The sequence below is a fragment of the Vespa crabro genome, chromosome 7, assembly GCF_910589235.1.
Source record: "Vespa crabro chromosome 7, iyVesCrab1.2, whole genome shotgun sequence".
NCBI classification, from domain to species: Eukaryota; Metazoa; Arthropoda; class Insecta; order Hymenoptera; family Vespidae; genus Vespa; species Vespa crabro.
This window is the reverse complement of record NC_060961.1, coordinates 5,475,348-5,501,692: the sequence shown is the minus strand read 5'-3', so window position 1 is coordinate 5,501,692 and position 26,345 is coordinate 5,475,348. Positions and strand designations below refer to the sequence as shown.

Genomic DNA, 26,345 nt, shown 5'->3' with positions numbered 1-26,345 from the left:
TTTGTTATGGATATTAAAAGCTTCGTTTATTTCCAATCTTATTTTTTCTTCCTCTCTCTCTCTCTCTCTCTCTCTCTCTCTCTCTCTCTCTCCATCTCTTTCACTTATCATATAATAATAACGATCTTATCACGCATTTTCATAAGTACATTGTAATAACGAGAAGATGAAGGAGAGATATCGATCAAGCGAGTTAGTAAATAGATCGAAGAACATTATTTAAAGATCTTAAAAAGTTTCAAAGAAAGCATCGTGTCTTCTTTCATTACTTTGTCGCTTGATCGGAAGACTCTCTCTCTCTCTCTCGATGTCTGGAAAACATATTATTTCACTTTTTTTTTTTTCTTTTAATTAATAATTCATTTATTTACTTTTCTTTAATTGCTTGTTCGCGATAGGATCGACGACGAGGCAACTGATAAAATGCTGTCGATCGGATCACGATCGCGAACGTTATATTATAATTTATTAAATTTTTAATTTGCAACTAAATCATTGAAATTTCACACGAGCTTTTATTCTTTTTTTTTCTTTTTTTCCTTTTTTCATTAGAATTATTAAATTTAATAAGAATAGACACAGACGTGCGCGGAACGATTTGACTGACTTGTAGAGCGAGCTAAAACCCGTTGCTGATTATAAATCGAAAATAGATCTCGCGACCTCCTCGTGATCTCATAAGACACTTTACTCTTTCTTCTCTCTTTCTCACTCCTTTTTTAACACTTAAAAAGATGTGAATGAAGAAATTCGTTATATCACACAGGAAAAAACCTCGAAACATGCAAACTCGAAAGTACACGATTTTCTTCTCTTTTCTTTTTTGTTTTTGTTTTTTCTTTCTTTCTTTTTTTTTTCCTCTCAAATACAACAAACGTGAGTACGATCATGTGTATATGTACGTATGTTTGTGTTTGTGTGCTTTTCTCGAAAAGAAATAAAAAAGAGAAAAAGAATGTTATACATTATAGGTATATAATATGGATATATGTATATAAGTTAAAATACGAGGAATAGAGAGAATTTATTATATCGTTTGGAAGAGTAGAAAAAGGCTTTACTAATAAATATCGTGAAAAAGATCGATAAAATCGATAAATCTATTCACTTCCGCCGGATGCTTGCTCGCTACTATCTCTTTTAATACTGACTTCAATGCGGCAGGTACTTCTTCGCGTTCTCCCTTGCGGATTTCTGAACGAAATGTTCAGATAATATCGGCGAGATTAATTGACGAAATAAGTAGAGGAACACAATGAATTCGATTAAAAGTATCGTAAGTGTAATTGATTATTCATCGTCTAACGAACGCATAATATTTCCTAATGAGATTATTGAAAGAATTAAATCTGTCGAAAATAGAACATTCTCATTGAAACGTGTCCAAATGTAATATTCAACGATAACGAAAATTACCAAGAGAAACCAATGTCTTTGATATGGAACTATAAATTTTTTTTTTTCTTTTCTTCTCTTTCTCTTTATATTACCACCGAATAAGCTAAGTAGGAAAGTGTGCTAAGCGTTGATTAATATTTAATTAACATTTCTAGAAACTCCATATGATATATTCCGTATACCTACGAGATAATGATCACGTTAAAATGCGTATCAAATTTGTAACACATTTCAACGTTCTTCGATCGACGGAAGATACAACACGTCGCTTTATTGTTTTTCTTCTTTACTTTTTTTTTTTATAATTAATTAATCAATTAATTAATTAATTAAACGTATTTGTGTCCGTAGTAATGTATAAATATAAATATGTTAATATAAAATACAAATGTAAAATACAAATACAAATATGGATAGAAATAGGAATTATTTGATGCATTACAAAAACACACTTCTCCAACGTTCCGCTTGACGTCTTTGAAATACACATGATTAGAAGAATGAAACGATTGGAAGAGAAAAACTTTGGTAAATAGATAACGCCTTCATAATGTTATTGGCATAATATAGGAAATCGAGAAATGTGTTAAAAATATTTTGTCCCTCTCTTTCTTTTTCTTTTTTTTCATCTTTCTTCTCTCCCTTCCTCACGACTCACGCGTACAATTCGTTACAATACAGCGAGAAAAATGGAGCAATGCGTTATTCACTTTCTCGTGTTAAATGTGAAAAAAAATTCTTCTCGAAATTTTTTTATTTACTGGAAGCTCGATGCTAAAAGAAAAGAAAAGAAAAAAAAGAAAATATGTAAAAGAATTAAACGAGCCAGTAGTTTTTTTTTTATTTCTGCATTATCTTCTTGACATATTTATTTTCTGTATCGAATAATACTATAATTCGACTCGAAAAACGCGAAATAACGCATTGTAAAACATCAATGTGTATGTTAGTGTTTATGCGTGAGAATAAAAACGTGATATTCGTTAATACATATGTATCAGTATATATATATATATATATATATATATATATATATATATATATATATATATATGTATATATATAGGTATTTTTAAAGATATTTGATCTGATTAATAATCCGTAATATAATCGTGATAATGAAATTTTTATAACGAGTATCGTATGTAGAATATTTACCATACTTCATAAGATTTCATTTTTCTCTTTTCGTTTTTTTCTTTTTCCTTCTCATAACTTTACTCTTTCGCGTCTTCCCTCCTTTCAATTCTATTTAACATATTTCTATATATCTTTTTTATAATTTAATTTATTATCTTTTTCTTCTTCTTTTTCTTTACCTTTTTTTCCGTTTTTTTTTCTTCTTTTATTATTATTATTTATTAGCTATATAACTTTTTTTTTCTCGTTTTCTCTCTCAATCTCACGCATTCTAATCGTTTTCATTACATGTTAACAATTTGAATGGTTAAGCTATAACAACACCAATGGACGAAACGATCGATAGCTTGTTCACCTGAGAAAAGTGAACGTTCGCATTCATTTATGTCATTTCTTATTTATAACTAATGTTTGGTTTTAGTCGAAATTTTATTAAATTCCGTATATATATATATATATATATATATATATATATATATATATAATCGCATTATTTTTGTCGATATTTTTACGAAATGCGATATATTTTCCATAGGAGATACTTTCAAAGAGATCCCGTTGAAAAACTTTCTCGAATAATTCTCGAGAAAATTTGATTCGTAAAAGGATCTTCGCCGATGAGGATAAACGATTTACATATTTGCATAATTTCCTTTATCCGTTAGTCTAATGTTTAAAGTTTAAGAGAAGAAGATCGTAAATTTATAAATCTTCTTATTACGAATAATCCTATCACAAAAATACAGAGAGATAATATCAAAATGTATTGACCATTCATTATTTTTCTAAATGTTGTTTGTTTTCTATTTTACTTTTCTTTTTTAAACGTTTTTTCTTTTTCTTTAATTTTCTTTTCCCCCTTTTACATATCATGTTTGTTTTTTTTTTTTTTTATCAGATCATTCCCACCAACGAGACATCATCGTTCAATCATTTTTCTCAATAAGAAATATATTATGTGTTGTTGGTCGCTCATTCAAATTCTTTTATTTATATATTTGTTTTCTTTCTTTCTTTCTTTCTTTTTTTTCTTTTTTTTTTTTTTTTTAATATCGATCAAATCCCGATAATTCCGACAAGTGAAAAGAAAATCTAAGAAGGGTTTCTATGAAATGTGATGGATCAGAAACACTCAATCCGTAAAAAATCATTCATGACTCGCATAGATATTTAATAAAAAATTAACATATTAGACAAATTAGATACGGGATTTCCATTAAGAAATCATATCTGTAAATGCTAATTATTTCTTGTGAAAGATTTGTACTCGTTAAGATATCATCGCGTCGATTAATGTGTTCCATTTGTGCCGACGGTTGGAATCTCCTTTACCGCCATAACGATTTGTTTTGCGAATAAAACAAAATAGGAATTATTCTTTCGTCTCGACGTTCTGTTTCGTGAATGGAGAAAAAAAAAGAGAAAAAAAGAAAAGAAGAAAGAAATAATAATCGTAATAAAAATGAACGACGAGAATGATTTAACATCATCACGAAGGTCTAGGGTTCATCGAGTATAAATTATTAACACACCAGCAAGCATTGTAGTCGATAATAGCGAGATATCAAGCAGAGAGATCATCTTTGGACATGGCAATTTTTTGTCAAAATTCATCTCTTACATATCCGACCAATGAAAGAACGTATTCCTATTTATAATACTAAAGGATAGATATTTTTTTTGTGAGCAAGATCGTTTAACACGTCAGCTGTATCTCACGAAGATAGTATATATATATATATATATATATATATATATATATATATATAGATATTTATATATCTATCTATCTATCTATCTATCTATCTACCTATCTATCTCTCTCTCTCTCTTTTTTTATCATTCCCATTCCCCCCACCTCCTTCCCAACCCCCATTTTTGCCCCAGTTATCGATCGAGTAAGTTCATTGGGACGACCTTCAAAAAAGAGATAGACGCACATTAGTCGGTCTTCACGACGGAAAAACGATAAGATGCTTCTTCCTTCTCAATCTTCATCCAGTTGATCATCAGTCGTCTATCAATCGACGTCGACGACTTGATCCGGATTATCGGTAGATTCTTTTCGATGTTTCAATCTCTTACGTAAGAGTACCGACTTTAATATACTGGATGACCTTGGACCCGCGACTTCCGGCCGCGGGCCATTCTGTTACGCCGCTTTGTGTCTTTTCCGTTGCTCTCTTTTCGCAGTATTTCCACCGCTAACACCCGAGCCTCCTCCTCTTTCGCAATCAGCCGTAGGTAATGGCTTCAGTTCCCTGTACGAAAAAAATGTTAAAAAAGAAAGAAAGAAAAAAAGAAATAAAAGAATTTTATAAAGAATTTTATAAAAGAAATAAGAAAATTTTACGAGAAGAGACAGGCATCTTTTTGAGATGGTATTTGATGTTAACGAGTCTATTCGCTTACCTATAGTTAAGTATCTCTTCGTCGTCAGGTACTCGAGATATCAAATCTAGTACCTCGTTGTTAGGCACCGAATGTGGCCTCAAGATTTTCCTCGAGAATTTGTTCACACCCCAAACTAATATAAGATATCTTACTGGTATATAATAAAGTACAGCTGCACCGATTATGGTTAATGTCATAGCCAAATAACTGAGGTAAGGAATTGTGAAATTAAAGAGATTTTTTATTCTCTCGCAAAGACTGGCGATGTAACCAATAGAATTCTGTACGGTTTGTGTAACCTCCTGAATTGCCTGTAATCGTTCCTTCAGACTTTTCTTCTCTTCCTGCAAATGATATTTATCTTATCGTGTATCACATAATTTAAATCGCATGGATATCGATTAGATCGAAAGGGCAACTGTCTGTAATCCTCACTTTGTCTTTATCATCCTCGTCATCGTCATCATCACCTGGTGTTACCGGTCCATCATCGGACATCATTTCCGACGTATCTTGAAAATGCGGGCTCGTTTGATGCGTTAAAGACGCACCAGTAACCGCGGCGACCTGTCCGCAAATCCACTGATTGATTCCACTCCCATCCTCCATGTTAAGCTGGCCGATAGCAAAGAAACACGACATGCGGCATTGCAATCAAGTGATAGGATATTTCTATCAAGCGTGTCATAGTGAAAAATAAAAAGAGAACAAGAGAGAGAAAGAGAGAGAGAGAGAGAGAAAGAGAGAGAGAGAGAGAAAGAGAGAAAGAAAGAGAAAGTAAGAGAGAGAGAGAGAGAGAGAGAGAGAGAGAGAGAGAGAGAGAGAGAGAGAGATAGATCAAGATACTATGTATGTTAACGTGTAGAAAGGTAACGACGTAAACTACTACTATTTCTACTAGTAGTAAGATTACCGGTGGATCGACAGGTGTCAGAGTGGATGACAGTGGGCTGCTAAGGTATTCCGCTCGGATAGATTCCAGCTTATTTTTCATCCATGCTTAGTAATCTTCATTAGCCATTATTGTACAAAAATAGAGAGGTATAACGAAGTGGGCGAATACTAATGTATGTACATACAGATTATTCCAGCTCGATAGATACGTAATGTTTGAAAATGGATCTTTTTTTTTGCTCTATTCACGATGCAATCAATCAAATGCAGGAGGATTCCGATCTACTTTTGGCGAACCTCTTGAAAACTAATCATAGTGCTCTAATTTTATAGTGATAAAACTCTATATTATATCAGTTTCTACTATAAAATTGTTGAAAAAATTTTTGGTTGGTTTATAGGATATATTCGATAAGATACGTATAGTTGCGATATCGGCACAGCGAGTGTTTTAAGCGATAGAGCGAGTTTAAGGGTTTGTTGTATTTACAGAAAGCGTTATCGTTGTAAGAATCATTGCCTTACCAGGTAATATTTAAGAAGAATCAGTAACGCCAATGCTGGTATCATGTAAGGTTCGAAGTAATAACATCCAAGAACGAAGAGGGTCAGCGCAATGATACTTCTTGGTTTACTTTCCCATTCCCAGCAACTCCTGACCGTAGAAAGAAAGAAAAAAGAAATGTAAAATAGACAAAGGATGCTCTGTAAAGTTAATTATAATTTTTAAAGATATTATTATTTGTTTCTATATAATATTTACAATTTCAAGAAAAGCCACTCACTGTATATACTTTCCCATTTCGATGAAGAATAGTATGATCGCTTTGAGCCTAAGTACGTTTCTCAAAAAGACTTGTCTCTTAAACTTGATCTCAGGTTCCATATACTTCTTTTCCTTAGGATTTAAAGTTCTAATGCAAGCTCTGAATACGTTCCAAATTACAGTCATTTCCAGAAGAATCTGTGGTGAATTTCCCTTAGCACGACCTCTCAATTTTTTATCCTTCAGAGCGTACCACCTTTTCTCTCCATTACGAATTCTTAATAAAGGAATAGCAACTTTACCAAGAAACTCAACTTTGTGATCCCTGTCCTCGTCGTAAACGGTTACCTCTAGGACTGAATTTATGTCCTTTACGTTGCTTCACATAAAAAAAACAAAGAAAGTTATGATTCCAATTGTATTAATATTTACATACATCAGATCAGGAAGAATTAAACAACTTACAAAGTGAAAATCTTTTGCCAATTAGGAGCCAATGTTTTATATTCAGTTTGCGTTTGCAATCTAGCATTCACCAATTCCAGGACGCAAAAAGGGTCACTCTTTCCCCCGAGATCAGCTGCTGCAAGACCTTGAGCTCGATATATCTGAAAAGCAATGAACACCGAGCGCCAGCTTGAAAGATCAATATCGATGGTACTTGATCAAGACGGATGAGAAAGCTTTAAAGAATTAATGGATATATAAACCAGATCTACTTTTCCCATTTAGAACGAGGAACAAATTCTTTAAAAGCTTACAAAGAAGAATCTATTTATTAGTTATAAAGACTCGTCTCAGAAACATAGTCACTCTTAATATTGTATATTTAATGAACGGTCGATGTAAACGTCCTTGTTTTTTAATTCAAACGTTGAATCCAACTACGAAAGTCGAATACGATTACGTATCTTGACATACTAATTATCCTAACAAAGATAACTATTATCTGTTATTACCTTCACTGTCAGATGACCAACGTCGCGAGGTCTCTGCAACGTATTTAATAAAGAATATCTTTCTATTAAATTAGTTCTCTCTCTAGGCGTTTCTTCATGTGCAGCTAAATCGCTTATAGTCTCGCTCGCTGTAGTTCCACTGATTGTTAACAGAAGAAAAATACTTCCGGAACCATCCTCGAGATCTCGCCATAATCGATGAGTAGTTTCTCGTTCCAACGTTGCTAAATCTATTACGGTTTTACCCATAAGATCGTCCTGATGACTTCTATCACGATCCCAAACTGTTACTTCCAATTCCTGTCCTAGATAAGGGTCCTCGTAAAGGTGAAGATCAAATTGTTCGAGCCACACAGGATTTAATGTCTTGTTCACCACTTTTGATTTGTATTTCTCCGTACCGAGGCTATAAATTGATCAAACTATTTAATGTCTTTTCGTTATTTTTCATAAAATGTTATAAATATCTTCTAGCTTTTTTTTTCTTTTTTAGAAAAAAATTTTCAAAATCGTAATTGAGATTACTTCTTTTATATATTTATCATTAAATATCATTTATATTTAGTAATAAGAAAAATATTGATAAAATACTGATTAAAACGTTCAATATATATTTGGCAACTCTTCATCTATATATACGTATCTATTTATATATTTACCGAAATTTAACATAGGGATCGGACAAACCCTCTATATCCATCGGCAACAAACTTTTTGCTTCAACTAGAACAATTGTTACCACCGAACTCCATATCTGCGATTTTAGTTTTCTATTCACGTCCGCCAATCGATTGGTTTTCTGAAAGTACTGAAATTCGAGAATCTTAAATTATTTATGTTCTAAAATCATGTAAACATATATGTGTATGTATTCAAATAATGACAGTTATTGTGGGGGGATAGAAATGTAAAAAATTCTTTAAAAAAAAAAAACAAAAAAGAGGAATGTCGATACCCTTTGTATGTCTTCCATTTTTTCTTTGAAATTATCCATCAATCTATCTAACAATGGATTATTCGGTTTGATTTCTTTCAATCTCAAAAACCCTTCCGAATCTGTAAGCCGATTCCCAATAGTAGATACATCCTCGGCACTGTGCGATCGGAAAGGTTTCTCGAGATTTTTCAAATGTGAAATTGCAATTGGTTCATCGACAGAAGATCGTTCTAATTTCGGCGAATCCATTCGAATTTTTCTTTTTGATTTTTCCTTCAAAACGCTTTCAATTTTTGGCTCCTCGTTGTCTCCTTCGGCCACAGTGAATTTAAATTCGTAAGCCGTGCCCTTGAGATTAGTCTCTTGAGTCTTTTTAACATGAGATTTATCGTTCGTGTCGGATTTGCATCGATCGATGATCCAATTCTCAATGGGTATCAACCACGGATGCTTTTCGATGTTATCCTCCCATATTTTTTCGACTCGATCCTCAAGCTTTTTCTCAACGGAGACTAATTTTTTATCTATCGAACTCTTCAATGCTCCTATTGTTCTCTTTTCCTTTTGTCTCTCGACTTTTTTCTCCTTTTCTACGCTTACTTTCCTAATCGAGGGCGATGCTACCACCAATGGATCTATTACGATCGAAGTTTCCTCATGCTTAACCTTAGAATCATCCTTTGAGGTTCCCATCAAAGGAACTTTTTCACCAGAATGTTTTTTCAGATCAAAGTAAAAATTACTTGAAGAATCATTGTCCAATGGTAAACTATTTATTGTTGTTTCCGAATCAATATTTTTCGAGTTTTCAACAGGCACTTTTTCGTTCAACGCTGACACTTCCTTTGACGGACATTTATCGGTGTCCTTTTTCTTGGAATCATCCATGTTTTATCAATTTCTTTTTGTTTTTTTCTTTTTCTTTTTTTTTATTTCTTTAACGAACGAAAGTAATCTTTTGATCGAATAAATTTAAATCCTTTCGAAAACGTAAAGAAATTTTTGAATTTGCCTTTTCCGTTTCTATCCAATTTAATTGCAAAAAAGAAGTTATCTGCTTAGAAGAGATATCAAAATAATCCTTAGTTACGTATATATCTCTATCTGATTCTTCGACTTATTTACTTAAGCAATCGATCGAACTCATATTTCTACTCAGTATTAAACAAGTTTTCACTCTTTAATTTATTATCTTCATGATCAACGAAATTATTATTTCCTAGAATACAATCTCCATCTTATTTCCAAGAAAATAATAACTAGCCCAAAATAAAATCAGAGGTCACGAATTTTTTGCTTTCTTGAAATTTAAATATTTCTTTTCCTTAGAAGAAACAATTCGACTTGGTTTAAATTAATAATTCAAATGAATGCACATATATATATAAGTGGAAACTTTTCATTTCATATGACAGATATAATAGCACATTAAAATGATGATTCATACACGCATGTCAATTCACTGGTCATTCCATACCTGTTTATCTTTCGAACTTTTTCATAACTCGTATACAATACTTGTAAGAAAATATATTCTTAAGTCGATAATAACACAATGAGAGAAGGGCAACCGGGATTATATAAAAAAAACACACTATTATTAAAATATATGACTCACGAAGAAGATCAAAAGATAAGACACAACAACTCGTTGAAGATCATTTAATAAATTCGTATCGTTCGTTTCTTTTATTGTTTTCTTTTTTTCTTCTTCTTCTTCTTCTTCTTCTTCTTTTTCTCGTTGACAACAAAAGTAAGCTCGTAAATTTAAAATCCTTTTGAAATTATTATGTCACACTTGTTATACCACATTTTATTATCCGTCATCGTCAAAATATGAACACATGTTGATAGAACATATCCTAGCATAGTCGTTTCGTTGCGAAAGGTTGACATTTCCCACGTAACACCCGCATCAGCAACTCTTCTTTGTAAAAATAAGTAACGTGAACGAGGAAACTTTATCGCGTAACGTTTGCGTTTCTACTGACACGTTCAACGCGTTTAACTTAATCGTACCAGGCGGCCACGAGTCCGTCTGCCTCTTTTCCCTCTCCACACGACGCACCAGGAAACTTACGTAGGATGGTAAACAAGTTTGATAACTGAGCCTGCCATCGTCCGTGTTGAGTAACCTCCTTGACTGTGCTCGTGAAATAGCGCTCAATTTAAATGACTAGTATCTATTGGTTCAGTATTTTTCCAAATTTGATTAATATTATAAATAAATGATCAATATTTATAATAAAAAGTCAATATGTAATATAAGTTGCGCAACTCTGATACAAATATGATACTTTATTATTTATACTGATCAAAATATTGACCATCGTATAAATTGATCATTTATTTTACAAAATATTTATCATTAGTTAATAAAACATACTGATCAAATAAATATGTACTTATACTTAATCCTTGTTACTCTCAATCGAATTGCTTTGTTTTTTTCTTTTTCTTTTTTTTTTTTTTTTTTTTTTTTTTATCGTAAGTATAATTTTCACCATCGTGTAAAATAAGTTTTATACGCGATAAATAAACAAGTCTTATGTATATACGATAAATTACTTTACTTTTATTGTACACAATACTTCTTTTTATTGTATTGTAAGAATTTTTTTTTACCTTACAATAAAACCTTATTTACAATAATAAATAAGTCTTATGTACAACAACAAATATTCAAGAAATTTATCAAAAATGAAGGAAATGTTTGTTAAAGTCCGCATGTTATCAATATTCGAAAGGAATACATTGAAACCTCTACGATGCAATCATCAGTTATAGATAATAAATTTCTTGAGTACATAAATGGATAACAGGACAGAACGATCGTGACGTATACGGAGACAGGCACCATACCAACGATCTATAAGCTTGACAAATTGTTCCATCAACGTTATGATACTAACATAATACGTAACGTGAAATAATTTTTTGAAGTAGAACAATATCACAAAGAATTTTAATGTTCGATGCTGATAATAAAACAAGAAAAATGGTTTAAATTGATGACATACAAATTTCAATATTCAAATCAATTTTATAAAAATATTATGGAAAAAAAAATAATATAAACTTTCTCTAAACTCACTATTTTTAATGAAATTTAAAAATTCCCGTATTATATATCATGATTTTTCTTTACAGATTTTTGCGCTCGTAAATCAACTTTTAGCAAATTTAATTTTATCCTTTAACAAAACAAACTCAACCGTTCAATATTATTGGTGGGTTATCTTTTGGTTATTGATAATATAATGTAGATAAGACCTAGTGATAAGACACTACTATAGATAAGTTATTTTTATTACACGACAAGCGGCTTTATTATGCATAAGTTATTAATATTTTTCAAATATAAACTGATAACAATATTGTCCGATTTTAACAATGTATTGCAATATTATAAATACAATCACATTTAGAAAAAACAAATTTAATTTGATTTTGATGCATTAAACTATCGATCACAACACGATAAATCTTTGAAGAGTGATAAAAACTGTAACTCATCATAAAATTAAATGGTTGAGAACAATTTTTGGAAAAATTCGTTCTAGTATTTTTATATAATTATGAATTGTCTTAATTACTATTAAATAAAAACTTTTATGTACTACATGTTTGCATTACAAAATTTCAAATCTTTAAAAAAAAAAATTTACATATCATTATATTTTTTACTATTGGAATTTAAAAAAAGAAAATTTTTAGCAAAATTTGATTTGCAAAAAGTCGAATTTGAGATGCAAAACCTGTACAAGTAGAGAATCAATCGTGAGTTTGTTTTTACATTCGATTCGTCGAATAGTCATTACAATGAAATTATCAAATTTGAAAAAAACAATACCTGTTCCTTTTCCTGTTGATTTCTTGGCCATAGCGTAGCAGTGAGACAGATTTCACCCAAATGTTGCTTCGGCCTGGCTGGATCTTTTAATTCCAAAGTGACGTCTTGAGCATAGCCAAGATCGAATTGCGTCAAATCCAACTGAGCAGCTCCCATGAAGTCATCCTGGAGACCCCAGTCGTAATCGAAGACCTGTCGAAACGTCGAAGGTCGTTTGCTAGTCGAAAAAAAAAACAGCAAGAGAGGCAGATAAAACGATCGATACTCTGATTTTCTAACTGCTCTGTTGAAAGACATATTTGACATTGACTAGGATGAAGGATAAACGAACTAAGAAATAAACTAACTGACGAATATGTATAATAAGGGGATGAATTAATGATAATATACCTACCTTGATGGTAAGCGGTTGGAAAGGATCTTCTACTGGCAGAGTCACGCTTTCGTCCCAAACTGGATTTAAATCACGGTGCACCGTTCGTGATTTGTGCAATAACCTTCCAGCAGACTTTATCTTCACGTAAGGATCGCTAGCACCTAAGATATCATATATATATTACCTATATGTAATCTTTCTATATAAAATTTTTTCCATTAAGACGAACATAATCCTTCGAAATGATTCCTTTACCACATCTATCCATGGCCATCAGATTGACACCCCTCCTAATGTGAAGACGAAGCTGAAAGAAAGCGTGCTGTCTCAATGCTATCTCCCTCCTCCGTATAATCTCGTCCTGAACGAAGGCCCCATCTTGATTCGACATGGAACCGCGTGCTTCCTCGCTCGTATTAACGTCCTTGAAACTCTGACGATTCAAAGATCCCTTCGAAGATGCATCGCTGCATTTTCCAGGACTATCCTCTTGCAGGGTTAAGATTTTGTCTCTTCCTACTCGTGTCAGCGGTGATTCTAAAGATATTTTTTATCAGTAAATAATGCATATGTAATGTTTCGTTATAGCTAAGAACGAAATCTGCTTTTCTTTTCTGTTTCCTTTGGTTTTATCGTTTTAATATTGTAATGTTCTACCGAGAATAAGAATAGAATTATTCAGAACAGCAATCAAGTAAATCTCTGTTTATTATTCCGTCAAAATTATTTCGATATAATCTATGGATGAAAGAATAATAAAACAAAGGAAGGTCTTTTTAATTTCTTTTAGCATCACCCGTAATATAAATTTCCATATTTAGTGGAAGAGAAGATAAAAGGGTACTCCCTTTAAGTACTACGTAAAGAGAGTATAGAGGGTGTGCTAAAAAAAATGAGCAAAGTCATTGCATATTGCATTAGAAAGTGTCAAGAAGCGTGACGAAACTTTATGGAATTTTTGTTGAAACTTTCATCAAGATCAAAATCATTTTTTGTCATTAAGTTAAGCATATTAAATTGTTATTATAAATAAAGATTATCTTTTATAATTAATACTATTATTTATAATTATATATTATACACATACATATATATATATATTATTATTATTATTATTATTATTATTATTATTTCGAATATTTTAAAATTAATAAATATTCAGGAACAAGATTATAAAGAAAACAGTATAAAAAATGTTGTCGCCGACCGTGACAAATTTTGCAATATGTTACTTTCATTTTTACGAATTTTTGTTGACTAATGATTTTACAGGACTATTTCGAGTTATTATTTGATCACATTACGCAATTATTTATCATTGCATAATTACAATAAAAAACTCAACTGTGACCTCTAAGATAAAATGCACAATATTTATGTTGGCAGTCAATATATACAAAAGAAAAAAAAAAGAAAAAAAAAGAGAGAAAAAAATATTTTTTAAACAATAAAAAAAATAATAAAACCTACCAGGATGTTTGAGACAATGCCTGGCTGGACTTTGTGTAGCCGATGAACTCCTGCTATGTTCGGAGGAATAATCAGCCGTATAATCAGACTCAATGCCAGGTGTCTTAAAGCTTGTTGACTCTTGGGTCGTTGATACTCCGCCACCATCCTTCGATTTTTTTCGTTCTTTACTACGGCTACGAGACCAGCGGCTTTTCAGAGTCGCAAAGAATGTGTGCGTACGCTGTGCCACCGACGTCGCGTGTCGATGATGCCGGTGGTGATGTATCACCCCGGACTCACCACCGACCTCGCCGCGCCGCGACGGCGAGAGTTTCTCGATTTCGTTGTTCCGGAGCTCCGTGGCGCTTTTCGAAAGCTGTCTGCTCCCGTTCAAATTCAGTCTGGATCTTTCCTCTGTCGTGTTATCTGAACATGTGATCCACAACCATATTTTTTTCATATTTTTTCCTCTTTTTTTGTTCTTTGTTTTACTTTCATTCATTTTTAGGCACGACCGAAGACAGTTCATATTCGTATTAAAATCTAAACGTATATATATATATGTATGTGTGGGTGTGTGTGTATGTGTGTATAAATATATATATATGTTTGTAGCAGTGTGTCTCTATGTCCAGTCCACCATCTAAATGACTGAATTAGATCGATTAGAAATTTATACAAAAAATAAAATTACTTGCAAGATCCATAAGTAATTCCGGTACGATCCAACATCCTGTTTTAAAATGGCAGTATTTTCATAAATTAAAAAATTCTTCAAAAAAAAAATCATATATACAATAGAAAGAAATCAAATTCTATAGGGATATGTAAAATAAGTGTCGTGCATAACAATGAATTTCTTTGAAATTTTTTATAATAATGATCAGAAAATGGCGGTGGAAAGAACATTTTAATTAGTTTATTTAAAGAAAAATCTCTATCTAACTTTTATGTTTCTTAATAAAATTTTATACGTAATATATTTCGACGCATGCATATTCATTCACATTTGTGTGGACGTATGTATATGTGTGCATGTGTGCGCAAGCAAGCACATATCAATTCTACAATGTAAATGGTTGAACAAATTGACTTGAATTTTCTATTAAAAAATTGAATTACATGCCACGATGATCCAATAGTCCCGATTTGATTCTACTTTTGATTTCAAAATGGCGGTATTTCAAAAATTTTTTTAATTCATAACAAATTGCAAATGCATCAATTGAAAGAATTAAAACTCGGCAGGAATATTTGAAATATTATCAACTATTAATTTAAACTACATCGATTGTGACTATTGCAAAAAACCGAAAAAAAATGGTTTACTATTAGATGATTCATAAAAAGATACGTTTTTCATTTAATTTTCGATTTGAACAAACTGAATAGTTATTGTATTTTTTATGAGAGCGTGAAGTTATTATTTGAACACAGAGATAACAAGATTTAAGCCGCGCATGGAACAAACATGACGTATCCAAAATTATTAAAACTCCTAATGTTTAAATTAAATGTTTAACTTAGATTATCTCAATTATTTCCTATACGAAGAATGCATTTTAATAAAGCTATCATATCCAAATATATATCTCAATGCTATTTGTTAATAGAGTTAATTTCTATTTTATTATTTTTATTAATTAATTATAGTGTCACTTTAGAAATGATTCCAGATTGAAAGGAATTAATTTTCATGTCATTAATGCCGCCATTTTGAATTTTCAATACAACAAAAGCATAATATAATAAATTAAAAAAAAATATTATACTACCGAAGGCAACGTAAATTTCATTTTCTCGTGACCGTTATCTCGTTAATTCAAATATCATAAATTGAATTATTTTTTCCTTATTTATATAACACGAAATAATAACAACGTGAAATTATGAAGGAATGCCTAAATCAGACTATATCAACTTTAGAATATTATACAAATCACCATCCTCTCGTAGACACTAGCGCGAAAGAAAAAGGTCTCATTAATCGTGCACGCCATCAACTAAAGTCACGATAAACGTAATACCGGAAATGGATAACTTTTTAAAAGGATTCCCCAATAGAATTCTTTGTCGCTTTAACACGCGCAATGATTCGCGATAAAATGAAGGAAAGTACATTTAGTCAAATTAAAAGGCATTGTTAATGTAATGAATATCAGAGAAATGTTTCGTTTCGTGTTTTCTTTTTTTTTTTCTTTTCTTTCGTTTTGCTTTCGCAAGCACGAAATATATTATACGACAGGCACGAACCAATCGTCGTTCATTGCCACACACGCATCGAATGATTCAACGTGGTTCCGACCTCTTATAGCTAAATAAATAAACGTGTTTGATTCTAACAGCGGAAAGCCAGCAGCATAAAATCAAGAACAAGGAGTCTAACGACTTGCCTTAAACTATTTTCGAACAGCTCTGTCCTCGTAAAAGAATTTCTGTGAAATAAGAAGTTAACCCTCTATAACCCAATTTCTTTATCCCTTCTAAAAAAAGGTTTTTAGGTGATATGAAACTAATAAACATTTACCTTCAAATATGTACTAACAATGGATTTATAAATTTTGAATATTTTATTTAAAAAAAAAAAAAAAAAAAAAAAAAAAAAAATTATCATTTTAAACTCACAATGGAATACAGTATTTGTATATATGCAATATGTAACGCATATATGACAGTATTATCTACTACGTTGTTTGTAATTTCTTTATCAAGTAATTTCCTAAAATAGAAAATGGAGGAATAAAGTGCTACAAGAGCATAATGAAAAATACTTTTCCAAGAAACAATAAAGAAAAGGATATTTTTTATAGAATATAATTTTATAGGAAATTACTTTTAATGTAATGCTCTTTTCATTTGATAAGAATTTATTAATATTTAATAACATTATCAATAATATTTATATGACATCGGGAGAATAATATTGATCGTTCTTAATCCATTAATATTTTTCATTTATTTTGTATTAAATTTTTTTTTCAACTCCAAGCTTTAGTTTCTATATTTCAGACTTATAATATTATATTTTAAAAAATAAGGAGAAGAAACGTATACATTATTTACATATCTTTTATAAACATAATGAGGCAACATTATATGAAAATAGCACAAATATTATTATATAAATCCAATAAATAAGATTATTATTTATTGAAATAATAAAAAATTAATGAAAAAAAAATAAGAATCAATATTATTCGTACGATTTAATCGATATTTTTCATTTTAAAAACAATTTTGAATAATACACGCTCTATTTAAAAAAATATATATATATATAAACTACAAATTTTCATAAACCAACTACATGATTATGAAGGAATTATAAAAAAAAAAATTAGAAAAAGCTCCTCTTAGCATCAAAATATAATACGATTGAAAATATATATATCTACGGATATATAAATGTCTTACTTCAAAGTCATTTAGTATTTATAGACTTTTCAATCTTTATATTGGGTTGGCAACTAAGTGATTGCGGATTTTGTCGATAGATGGACTTTACACTTTCCGCAATCACTTAGTTGCCAATCCAACAGAAACTAAAAAGATATCTCATGATCCGCTCCAAATAAAATTAAAAACTGATAAAGGAGAATAAAGAAAAAAAAGTGATAGACGAATTAGCTTATTTCAAAAAAAAAAAAAAAGAAAAAAGAAAGAAAAAAAAGAAGAAGAAAGAAACGGAGATTTACAGACATTTTTTATATCGAAAGATTGAAAAGCTTTTCTCCATAATAACGTGCAAGGAAGAACACAAAGAAGATGGTAACTACTACTACTTTGCTCTTCGAAGCTTAATCTTAGAGCTCTACCTCTGACCTTCCTTCCAAGAAGAGCATATAAGATAGGGTGCCTCTAATATATCACATTGCCGTTCAATACTGTAGACATGCTGATCCAATGAGAATAAGAACGCGAATATATGTATATATGTATGTATGTATCTATGTATTTATTTATGTATATGTGTAAGATTTTCAATGGTATCGAGTCAGAAATAAAAATTCAACGCGAAGCGTAAATTCGTAAGTACGTCCTCAAAAACTCACTCAATTTTACACGGACCTCGTGTTCCATTTTAGGAATTACCCTGCTTTGAAGTTGTCGAAGAATATCGACTGGAATTCTGTTCGCCCGTATCTCTTAATGAGCACGTTGGAAGATAAGAGATAATTTTTTTTTACATTTTTTGAATGAAACATTAAAAGTAATGTAGAATCAATTAAAAATTTTTGCACATTACTTTGAGATCACTCTATGAAATAAGTAATAGAATGTGTTTTATATATATATATATATATATATATATATATATATATATATAAAAGTAAGTCAAGGTATGTACGTGTGATGCTATAAATAAATGTTTGGAGATCGTTTAAAATATTAACATTAACATACAAAAGTACGTATGTGAAGGATTTTTAAAAAGTGACAAAAGAACAGAGTTGTGCATTTAAGAATGATATAGTGTTATATACTGTTACATTCAAGTGTGTACAGTTGAGAGAAACAATATTTATTAAGTATATTATTTTTAAATATATATTTTATACTATTAAATAATATTAATTATAAAATATGTTTATATTTTATTATTATTGTAAAAATATTTATAATTTTATATAAGATTAACTATTAAGAAATGGCTATTATATATATATATATATATATATATATATATATATATATATATATTACGTTGTATAAAATTGTAATAACGTTACATTGAGCTTTCTATATACAGTCGAGATTTTATTAAATATATTTTATTAATATATTTTTATCATATTTTTATTTTATATTAATTATATATAATATTTATATTTTTATAATATTATAATAATATTAATTATATACCGTTATAATAAATTATTTTTAAATATTATTTAAATATGTCATCTATTGATTTCTCATCTTCTATAATAGCAAATGAGAGATCTATTCGACACACCCCACATTGCAATTGCGCGATAATATTTGGCTTGTCGCCAAGATATATTCTTCCGTCTCGCGCATAACGTCTATTCGCCGAGAATTAGTATAATACGTGGAAATGATCAGCATCCGATTGTCAATGATTTAATTTATCAAACTATCGTCATATCATCGACTTCAATATATTCTTGATCATATAGATGTATTATACGTAAAACTATTTAAACTATTGCTTTCTTAAAAGTTTCCATTGTTATTGAACCAATTTACGAACAGTTTCACGCTCTAATTATAGTTTAGATATTTTCTAAGTCGTTTATTTTATTAAAAAGTTCGAATTTTATAAATTTTACAATAATTAAAATCGATCATGGTCATTTATTATCAATAACGAAACGGATTTAAAAATTGAAATTCTCTATTAATGTAACATTCCATTGAGAAAGTTCACGATTAATATATGTACTTGTTTCAAATGCATTGCATGGAAAAACAAAACATCAAGAAAAATAAAAAGAAAAATGAAAAATAAAGAAATGAGCGTTTGATCTTAGGATCGAACGACTACTTACTCACCGGCTGGTATTGGTTCACTGTCCTCCGATCCAGCAAGCAATTCCACGCTCTTGCTCATTTTATTATCCGAGAGCGTGCATTAATCTTCGATATATCCGGCAAGTCGCCGATTTTCAGCCTCTTCTTGAAGTATAATTTTCGAACAGCGGATTCAGATAACATGATGTGTCACCGTAGTATCAATCGGCCTAAGGATCATCGATCGGAAGGCGAGAGAGCTCACGTTAGGAGGAATTTAACGATGATCCAAGATGTCGACGCGCCCCCGAGAGCATCATCGATTCTGCAGAATTTAACGCTTCGTCGATAAGCCGCCACTCCCAACCCTTCGTACCTCCTTCTCCTCCTTCGCCTAACGTTCTTTTTCTTCATTTTAGTTAAAGCTGCACGCGAAGGAATATAAACAGAGGGGGCTACTATCTTTGGAACGCTTCGATCGCGTACCGATCACTCGTACTCGAAGACACGTACCAAACAAAACCATTCGAATCTGTATCCACTTATTCTCAAGCTTTTCGATATTTTTCGAAAAAAATGTAAGATTAGACTGATTAACAAAAAAAAAAAAAGCTTTCGATCCTTTTTATTCCGCTTAACCATCAAAAGCTTTTCCAAAATCCACTATTATATCAATTACATTTAATATTAATTTTAATCAAATTAATTAACTAACTAAATGTGAATATTCGATATTCATTACTTTATGTAGAATACATATGGATTTCTTTATTTGGTACATAATCGATAAAAACAAAATATTGGATATATAATGTAGATGTTATAAAATATATAGTAGATTTCCTATTAAATTATTTCGTTTAATCAGTATTCAACATAAAAGTCAAATTTGTAATTGTTTCTATATATATACATAATTTTCTCTTGAACGTTAAGTGAATGTAATATTTTATAGTTTTTTACATATTTCTTTTTTTTTCATTTAATTTGCTTATTTTTTATATTTCAATGTTTCAAGGCATATGTGTATTACTAAATAGCATATTCCAAAAAATATGTTATTCATTTATATATATATTTTTTACTGGGAGTGTCTTCGAATTCCCACGATCGGTCGCCAACGGCGCGATAAATTGGAGAAGCCAGAATAAAAATTAATTAACGTAGGACTTGTCGCGTGAATCCACTGGTCCGTGTTGAATTAATCGAAAACAATGCTTTTCCTTTTCATCCCTCTTCTCCATCTCGCTTATACCTCGATTGGATAATTAAAATCTACCCACGTAATGGATATCATTCTTTGCTAAACTAACAATCCTCATGCTCTCTCAGATATTACTCTTCCTGATTAAAGAAGTTTTCTTTCCTGAAGAAAATAAATAAATAAATAAATAAATAAATAGAAAATCGAAAGTAAGGAAAAAAACCACTTACAAAAAATATTTAAATAAATAAATCTTATATACTGTATTCAGATCATATAAGAATTCTATAATATCAAAAATAAAAATAAAAAAAAAAAAAAAAAAATATATATATATATATATATATATATATATATATATATATATATATGTATATATGGTACATAAATATTTTATAGCAATTAATTTTTAATTTTCTCACGAATTATTCGAAACAAAAAAGAAGGTAAAATATTTCGAAGTTTGCTAATAATTATCAAGAGGACAATTTTCAATGAATCACATTCACCTTCTATATCTATCTATATTTCTAGAATAAATGATAATGTTTATGTTCTTTAATTACTCGAACTACGAAACTTTCCGTTTTGTAAATCCTCCTATCACTAACAGTCCCAATTGATGCATACGGGGCTTTAATTTTCGTTCAGAATCCGATGGCCCACTTTCTAACGACTTTCCAAGCGAAATGTACTATCGACAAAATGTACTAACAAGACTGAGATAAAAAGAAAAAGAGAGAGAGAGAGAGAGAGAAATTAGAGAAAAAGTAAGATGAAATATTTTGTGAATGCTCACGGCTTATTACAGATAAGTGTAAGATATATCACCTTATCATACCTATGTCGAATACGTATCATAACTATGTTGAATACATTTCATAACTATGTCGAAATGTTCAAAGTATGGATTTCAAATTGTCAATTGAATTAATTGATTGATCGATTAATTCTGATCATCTTTAATCTGCGTTATCACAATTAACAAATTATTTCGTTTCTTATCATCCCCGATCTAATAATCCAACAATAATCCAGACAATAATCCAACATATAAAAATGATTGAAATTATAGAACACGTTCGACATGTTGACCGTTTGTATTGATTCAATATTGTAATCTTCAAATCTCTGAATTAATAAACGTCGGTATCATTTCTAAAGTTGCAACACATGTTACAATAATCCGTATCACGTTTAGCGGCATGGTTGAATATTTCTGATAAAACGATGCTTTTAGTGCTCCTGCAAAGGAAAAAATCTAACAATGTTAATTCTTAAGATTGAATTATAGATAAGATAAATAATTGTTAATATGAGACGAGGCAATTAAAAGATTACGGTTCTAGCATATTAGAAGTATAATATGTTAACAAGTATGTAGTTATTAGTTTGAAGAATACGAACATGAGAATTGTTACAATTAAATGTTCCATTATACTACAAGAATTATACTACAAGAAGGTATGGATTCCATTCGATAAAACAAAATTAACAAAAAAAAAGAAAAGAAAAGAAAACAAAGTATAATTACCATTCGTTTGTTTCGTACCTCTTTAAAGAAAATGCCTACGTACAAAAACGATTTGTTAATATTCAATAAAGTCAATCTATAAAAACAAGACTAAAAAAAAGCAATAAATAATTTCTGTTCTACTATTTCGAAATAATTTTTTAAAAAGAAACATCCCATTACTTATACATCCTACATATCCACATATCTACATTTACGTACTTACTAGATACTTATATTTAATAGTAAACGATTCAAAGTTTTCTACTATAAAAGTTTGATTGAAATCAGTAAAATTAAATTGAACTTGGATGAATTTTATGAATGCCTTATATCACGAACGAATAATCACGTCTTTTCATACAACAAGTTACGGAAATATCTTAGTTTTGTTCGCTCTATGCTCTTAGTTAAGTCGATTATATATCTTTTCAATAAAGCTCGTTACCGTGCTCGTTATCGTACTCTTTTCCAAAAGGTTCTACTTAAAATATTAAAATTCCACAGAGAAGGCCATCACCAATATCTTTTCAACAGTTATTATTTACGTTTCTATTTGATTCATATGGCTTTCATTATATCCGTGTCTTCTTACTATACCATCCACGCATTTTTCAATTATTTAATGCGCAATTTATAGTAACAAGTGGAATTAATAAAGAGACGTATCTGTTTAACCTTTGTGTTAAATCTATTATCGGCATGAAAAAGATTTTTATATGAAATTACGAAAAGTTCTATATATGTGTAAAAAAAATTTTGAACAAAATTTATACCGAAAGAAAAACGAAATTATGATTTTCGTTAAATTCTAATTAATATGATGATAACGTAAATATAAAAATATCACAATAATGTGAAAATATAATAACTACTATTCTTTAATAATTTAAGCATATATACATATATACATACGTATTTTTTTTTTTTATTTTATTTAATGCAGATTTACGATCTATTCTATTTTGGAAAATAATGAGAAAATATGCTCAGAGGTATTTGGCATATAATGCAGGATATTGTCCATTGGCATTTCAACCGCTAATAATTATTTGACTAGTTAGTTTTATATAATAAATAATAATGCAATAATGAGAAAGTAATTTATTAATTGTGAACATAGAATTGGATATAAAAAATTTTTATTTTCATTAAAAAAATTTTTATTTATTATTGTATTATTATTTGTTTTTCAAAGATAAAAAAGAAAGAGCGTATATTACACTATTTTATTTCTTTAATTGCTACAGCAAACAACGAATTGTTTTTAAGTTCTCTTATAAATTCTATGAAATGCCCTTCTTCTAGACACCCATTCAATTCAGATTCAATGGAGCTAGATATCTTTTTACAACGTAATTTTTTATGTTTCCAATTTGTACTATAAAGTTAAAAAAAATTTGATAATAACGAAATCACTTAAAAGCTAATTCATTAATAATTGAATGTAAATATTTAGATTTGTTTTACGCATTAGAGAGAGAATATCAATATTCTTACTAATTAATGAATTATACATCTACTTTAAAAAATTCTATTGCGGTCACGTTGAAACGCATAGATCGATATGGTTCCGGAAATGATTACAGAAAATGTAAGATAAACTTTATCTTCGAAACATATATAACGAAATACTGCTGCAAACTTCCACATCGTAAATACATCATCCTAACGTTAACTTGTTCAAATATAATTTATATCCGATCGTATGAACGTTCAATAGAATAATTGAAATTATCGTGCTATTCGCAATGTTCGATTAATTAATTAACAACCTATCGAGTAATTTGCTTGGCCACAATGAACACGCAAAGAAAACTTTGTCATTGTTCCGTTCGTAGATAAAATACATCAATCGTTTTATCGATCACGTAAAACAAAAAAAAAATAATAAAATGTAATAAAATAAAATAAAATAAAATATCTTGAATAAGTGACTCTATTGATTTTCAAAGCTGCTATTTTATGCGCTTACAAACGTACATATATACATATATACATATATAATTATAATCGATTGTATGTATAATTTATTATTCTCGAGATAGTAATCGTTTTACCAACGAACGAGTTCATATATTTTTCAAAAAGAAAATGTAAAAAATTTTCCTATGAGAATGTATAAAAAAAAAAAATATCTCGAGAAATATAATCAAACGAACAAATTATCATTATAACATAAACCACTATATATATATATATATATATATATATATATATATATATATATATACATATATGTCGAAATAATCATCTGTTACTATAATCTTTGTAAGGAAAATGAAATAAGGTAACAATCGGGCTAAATGCAGTAACAAACGTACGACCTAGTTCCTATCAATACTAGTATAACATGACGCCCGCATCCGTTCCATAATCTACCCTCTGCAAGTTCGACTTCCGGAAGCAAAAGTTTCCATTTTAATTACTGACACACGCAATCCAGACGCATATACAAACGCACATGTAAATACAAGTACGTACTGCTCCTTGTAGATTCTTTTTTTTTTTCTTTTCTTTACAAGGTTTACTTAGTTTTTAATTAAGCCCGATCAAATATCAACGTGGATTTTGTATTTACTCATCCAATCGGTAATACCGAAATTTGTTTACATCGAAAGAATAAAATCTAATCTTCGTCGGACGAATGGTATAACTTAAACTACCCTACCGATCAACGTAAACGATTCACTTAATCATATCGTGAAACTTTCAATGAAATTATATTTTTCATCTTAGGTATATACCTACATCGAAAGAGCAAAAGAATTTGTCGATTGATAGATATATATATATGTACATATATATATATATATATATATATATATATATATATATATATATATATATATATATAGTATATATATTATATATATATATATATATATATATATATATACTATATTATTCCGAATAAATTATATACATAAATTTCAATGAAAGGAAGAAATCTTTGGTTTCTTTTGTATCGTGTATATTCATAATCAGCTATCATTGACCTTTAACCTAATACGAATACAAAAAATAAAAGATTGATATATATTTATTGATAAATGATGTTTGTTTAAGTTTAAAAGATGATTAATATTTCCCATTCGTAAAACTCGTAGCCATAAACCCTCCGATATACTTAAATAAGAAACGTGACTCTCGATGCAATAAGAATTTAATGCTTGTTGAATAGGGGAAGTCTAGACGCAGCATGAGTCGTTTTTTCATGGCATTTTTCCAAATATTCTAAACAGCTATTATATCGAATCCACGCTGAGCTAGGAAATACTTTTTCGCCCTTTTCGTGAGTTACAAGGTAACGAAAAATCGAGGTTACTTCGAACAAGAGATCGTTCCCTTTATTGAATCTTGGAGATGAAAAAGAAAAGCTAAGGTTTTATCTAAAGTCCAGTGTAATATACTACCCGCCCACTATTCTCTCAAATAGAAAAGATGATAAATATTGTTGAACCCGAGGAAAACGATACTCGTTTTCTTCATAGATCTATATACCCTCGTAGTTAGCGCTACTCCTTGATATTTCCCGCGATGCACTTTTCTTCGCACTCTACTGCCTCGTGCACTTTTTCTTTTTCAGGGCAATCAATGTTCAAGGATCAACCGAATCGCGTGACAACGTCATCGAGCTTTCTCACGCTTTTTGCGGCGCGAAATGTGTATCTCTGTTCTGTGATGTAAACGATGTAAAGACAAAAGAAGGAAAGAAAAAAGAGAAAAAGAGAGAGAAAGAGAGAGAAAGAGAGAAAGTAAAGAAAAGAGAACTCAATGAGAAAATATTAAGAAAGATTGTAGAAGGAAAATTGTGAAAAAAGGACGAGAAAAGAAAGAATTATGTGTATTAAAGAGAAAGATAGAGAGTGAAAAGGAAGGTAGTGCAAAGTGAAAAAAGGGAGAAAAAACGCGAAATACGCGCTAGGAAGAACCTCGGACGCAACACCTATACTCTGGCGTCCGAGAGACGACTGATCTCAA

General features: G+C 30.1%; 1 protein-coding gene across 8 annotated transcripts; it reads right to left on the bottom strand.

The window, feature by feature from the left end:
- On the bottom strand, nt 1-26,345 carry LOC124425823 (multiple C2 and transmembrane domain-containing protein). 8 transcript variants are annotated; one of them, XM_046966760.1, is made up of 15 exons: nt 25,866-26,345; nt 19,687-20,069; nt 14,864-14,902; nt 14,188-14,595; nt 12,973-13,254; nt 12,736-12,878; nt 12,342-12,533; nt 8,211-8,359; nt 7,552-7,957; nt 7,058-7,200; nt 6,612-6,971; nt 6,352-6,481; nt 5,368-5,547; nt 4,951-5,276; nt 1-4,799 (listed from the first exon to the last, which is right to left on the bottom strand). In XM_046966760.1, exons 2-15 carry the CDS (start codon nt 19,742-19,744, stop codon nt 4,691-4,693), a joined length of 2,925 nt encoding a protein of 974 aa, XP_046822716.1. In that variant the 5' UTR covers nt 19,745-20,069; nt 25,866-26,345; the 3' UTR covers nt 1-4,690. The 8 variants fall into 8 exon arrangements, 7 of the variants coding, with proteins under 7 accessions (XP_046822716.1, XP_046822713.1, XP_046822714.1 ...); XM_046966757.1 differs by lacking the exon at nt 14,864-14,902 and having other exon boundaries at nt 14,188-14,712; XM_046966758.1 differs by lacking the exon at nt 14,864-14,902 and having other exon boundaries at nt 14,188-14,712; nt 19,687-19,969.

Excerpts from the sequence above, each read along its gene's own strand:
- LOC124425823 (XM_046966757.1), bottom strand. The coding sequence starts at position 19,744 with ATGAGCAAGAGCGTGGAATTGCTTGCTGGATCGGAGGACAGTGAACCA. Across the intron at positions 14,713-19,686 it reads CAGTGAACCAATACCAGCCG|ATTTTAATACGAATATGAAC; the intron begins GTGAGTAAGTAG and ends ATATACGTTTAG. Across the intron at positions 7,958-8,210 it reads GATCCCTATGTTAAATTTCG|CCTCGGTACGGAGAAATACA; the intron begins GTAAATATATAA and ends ATCAATTTATAG.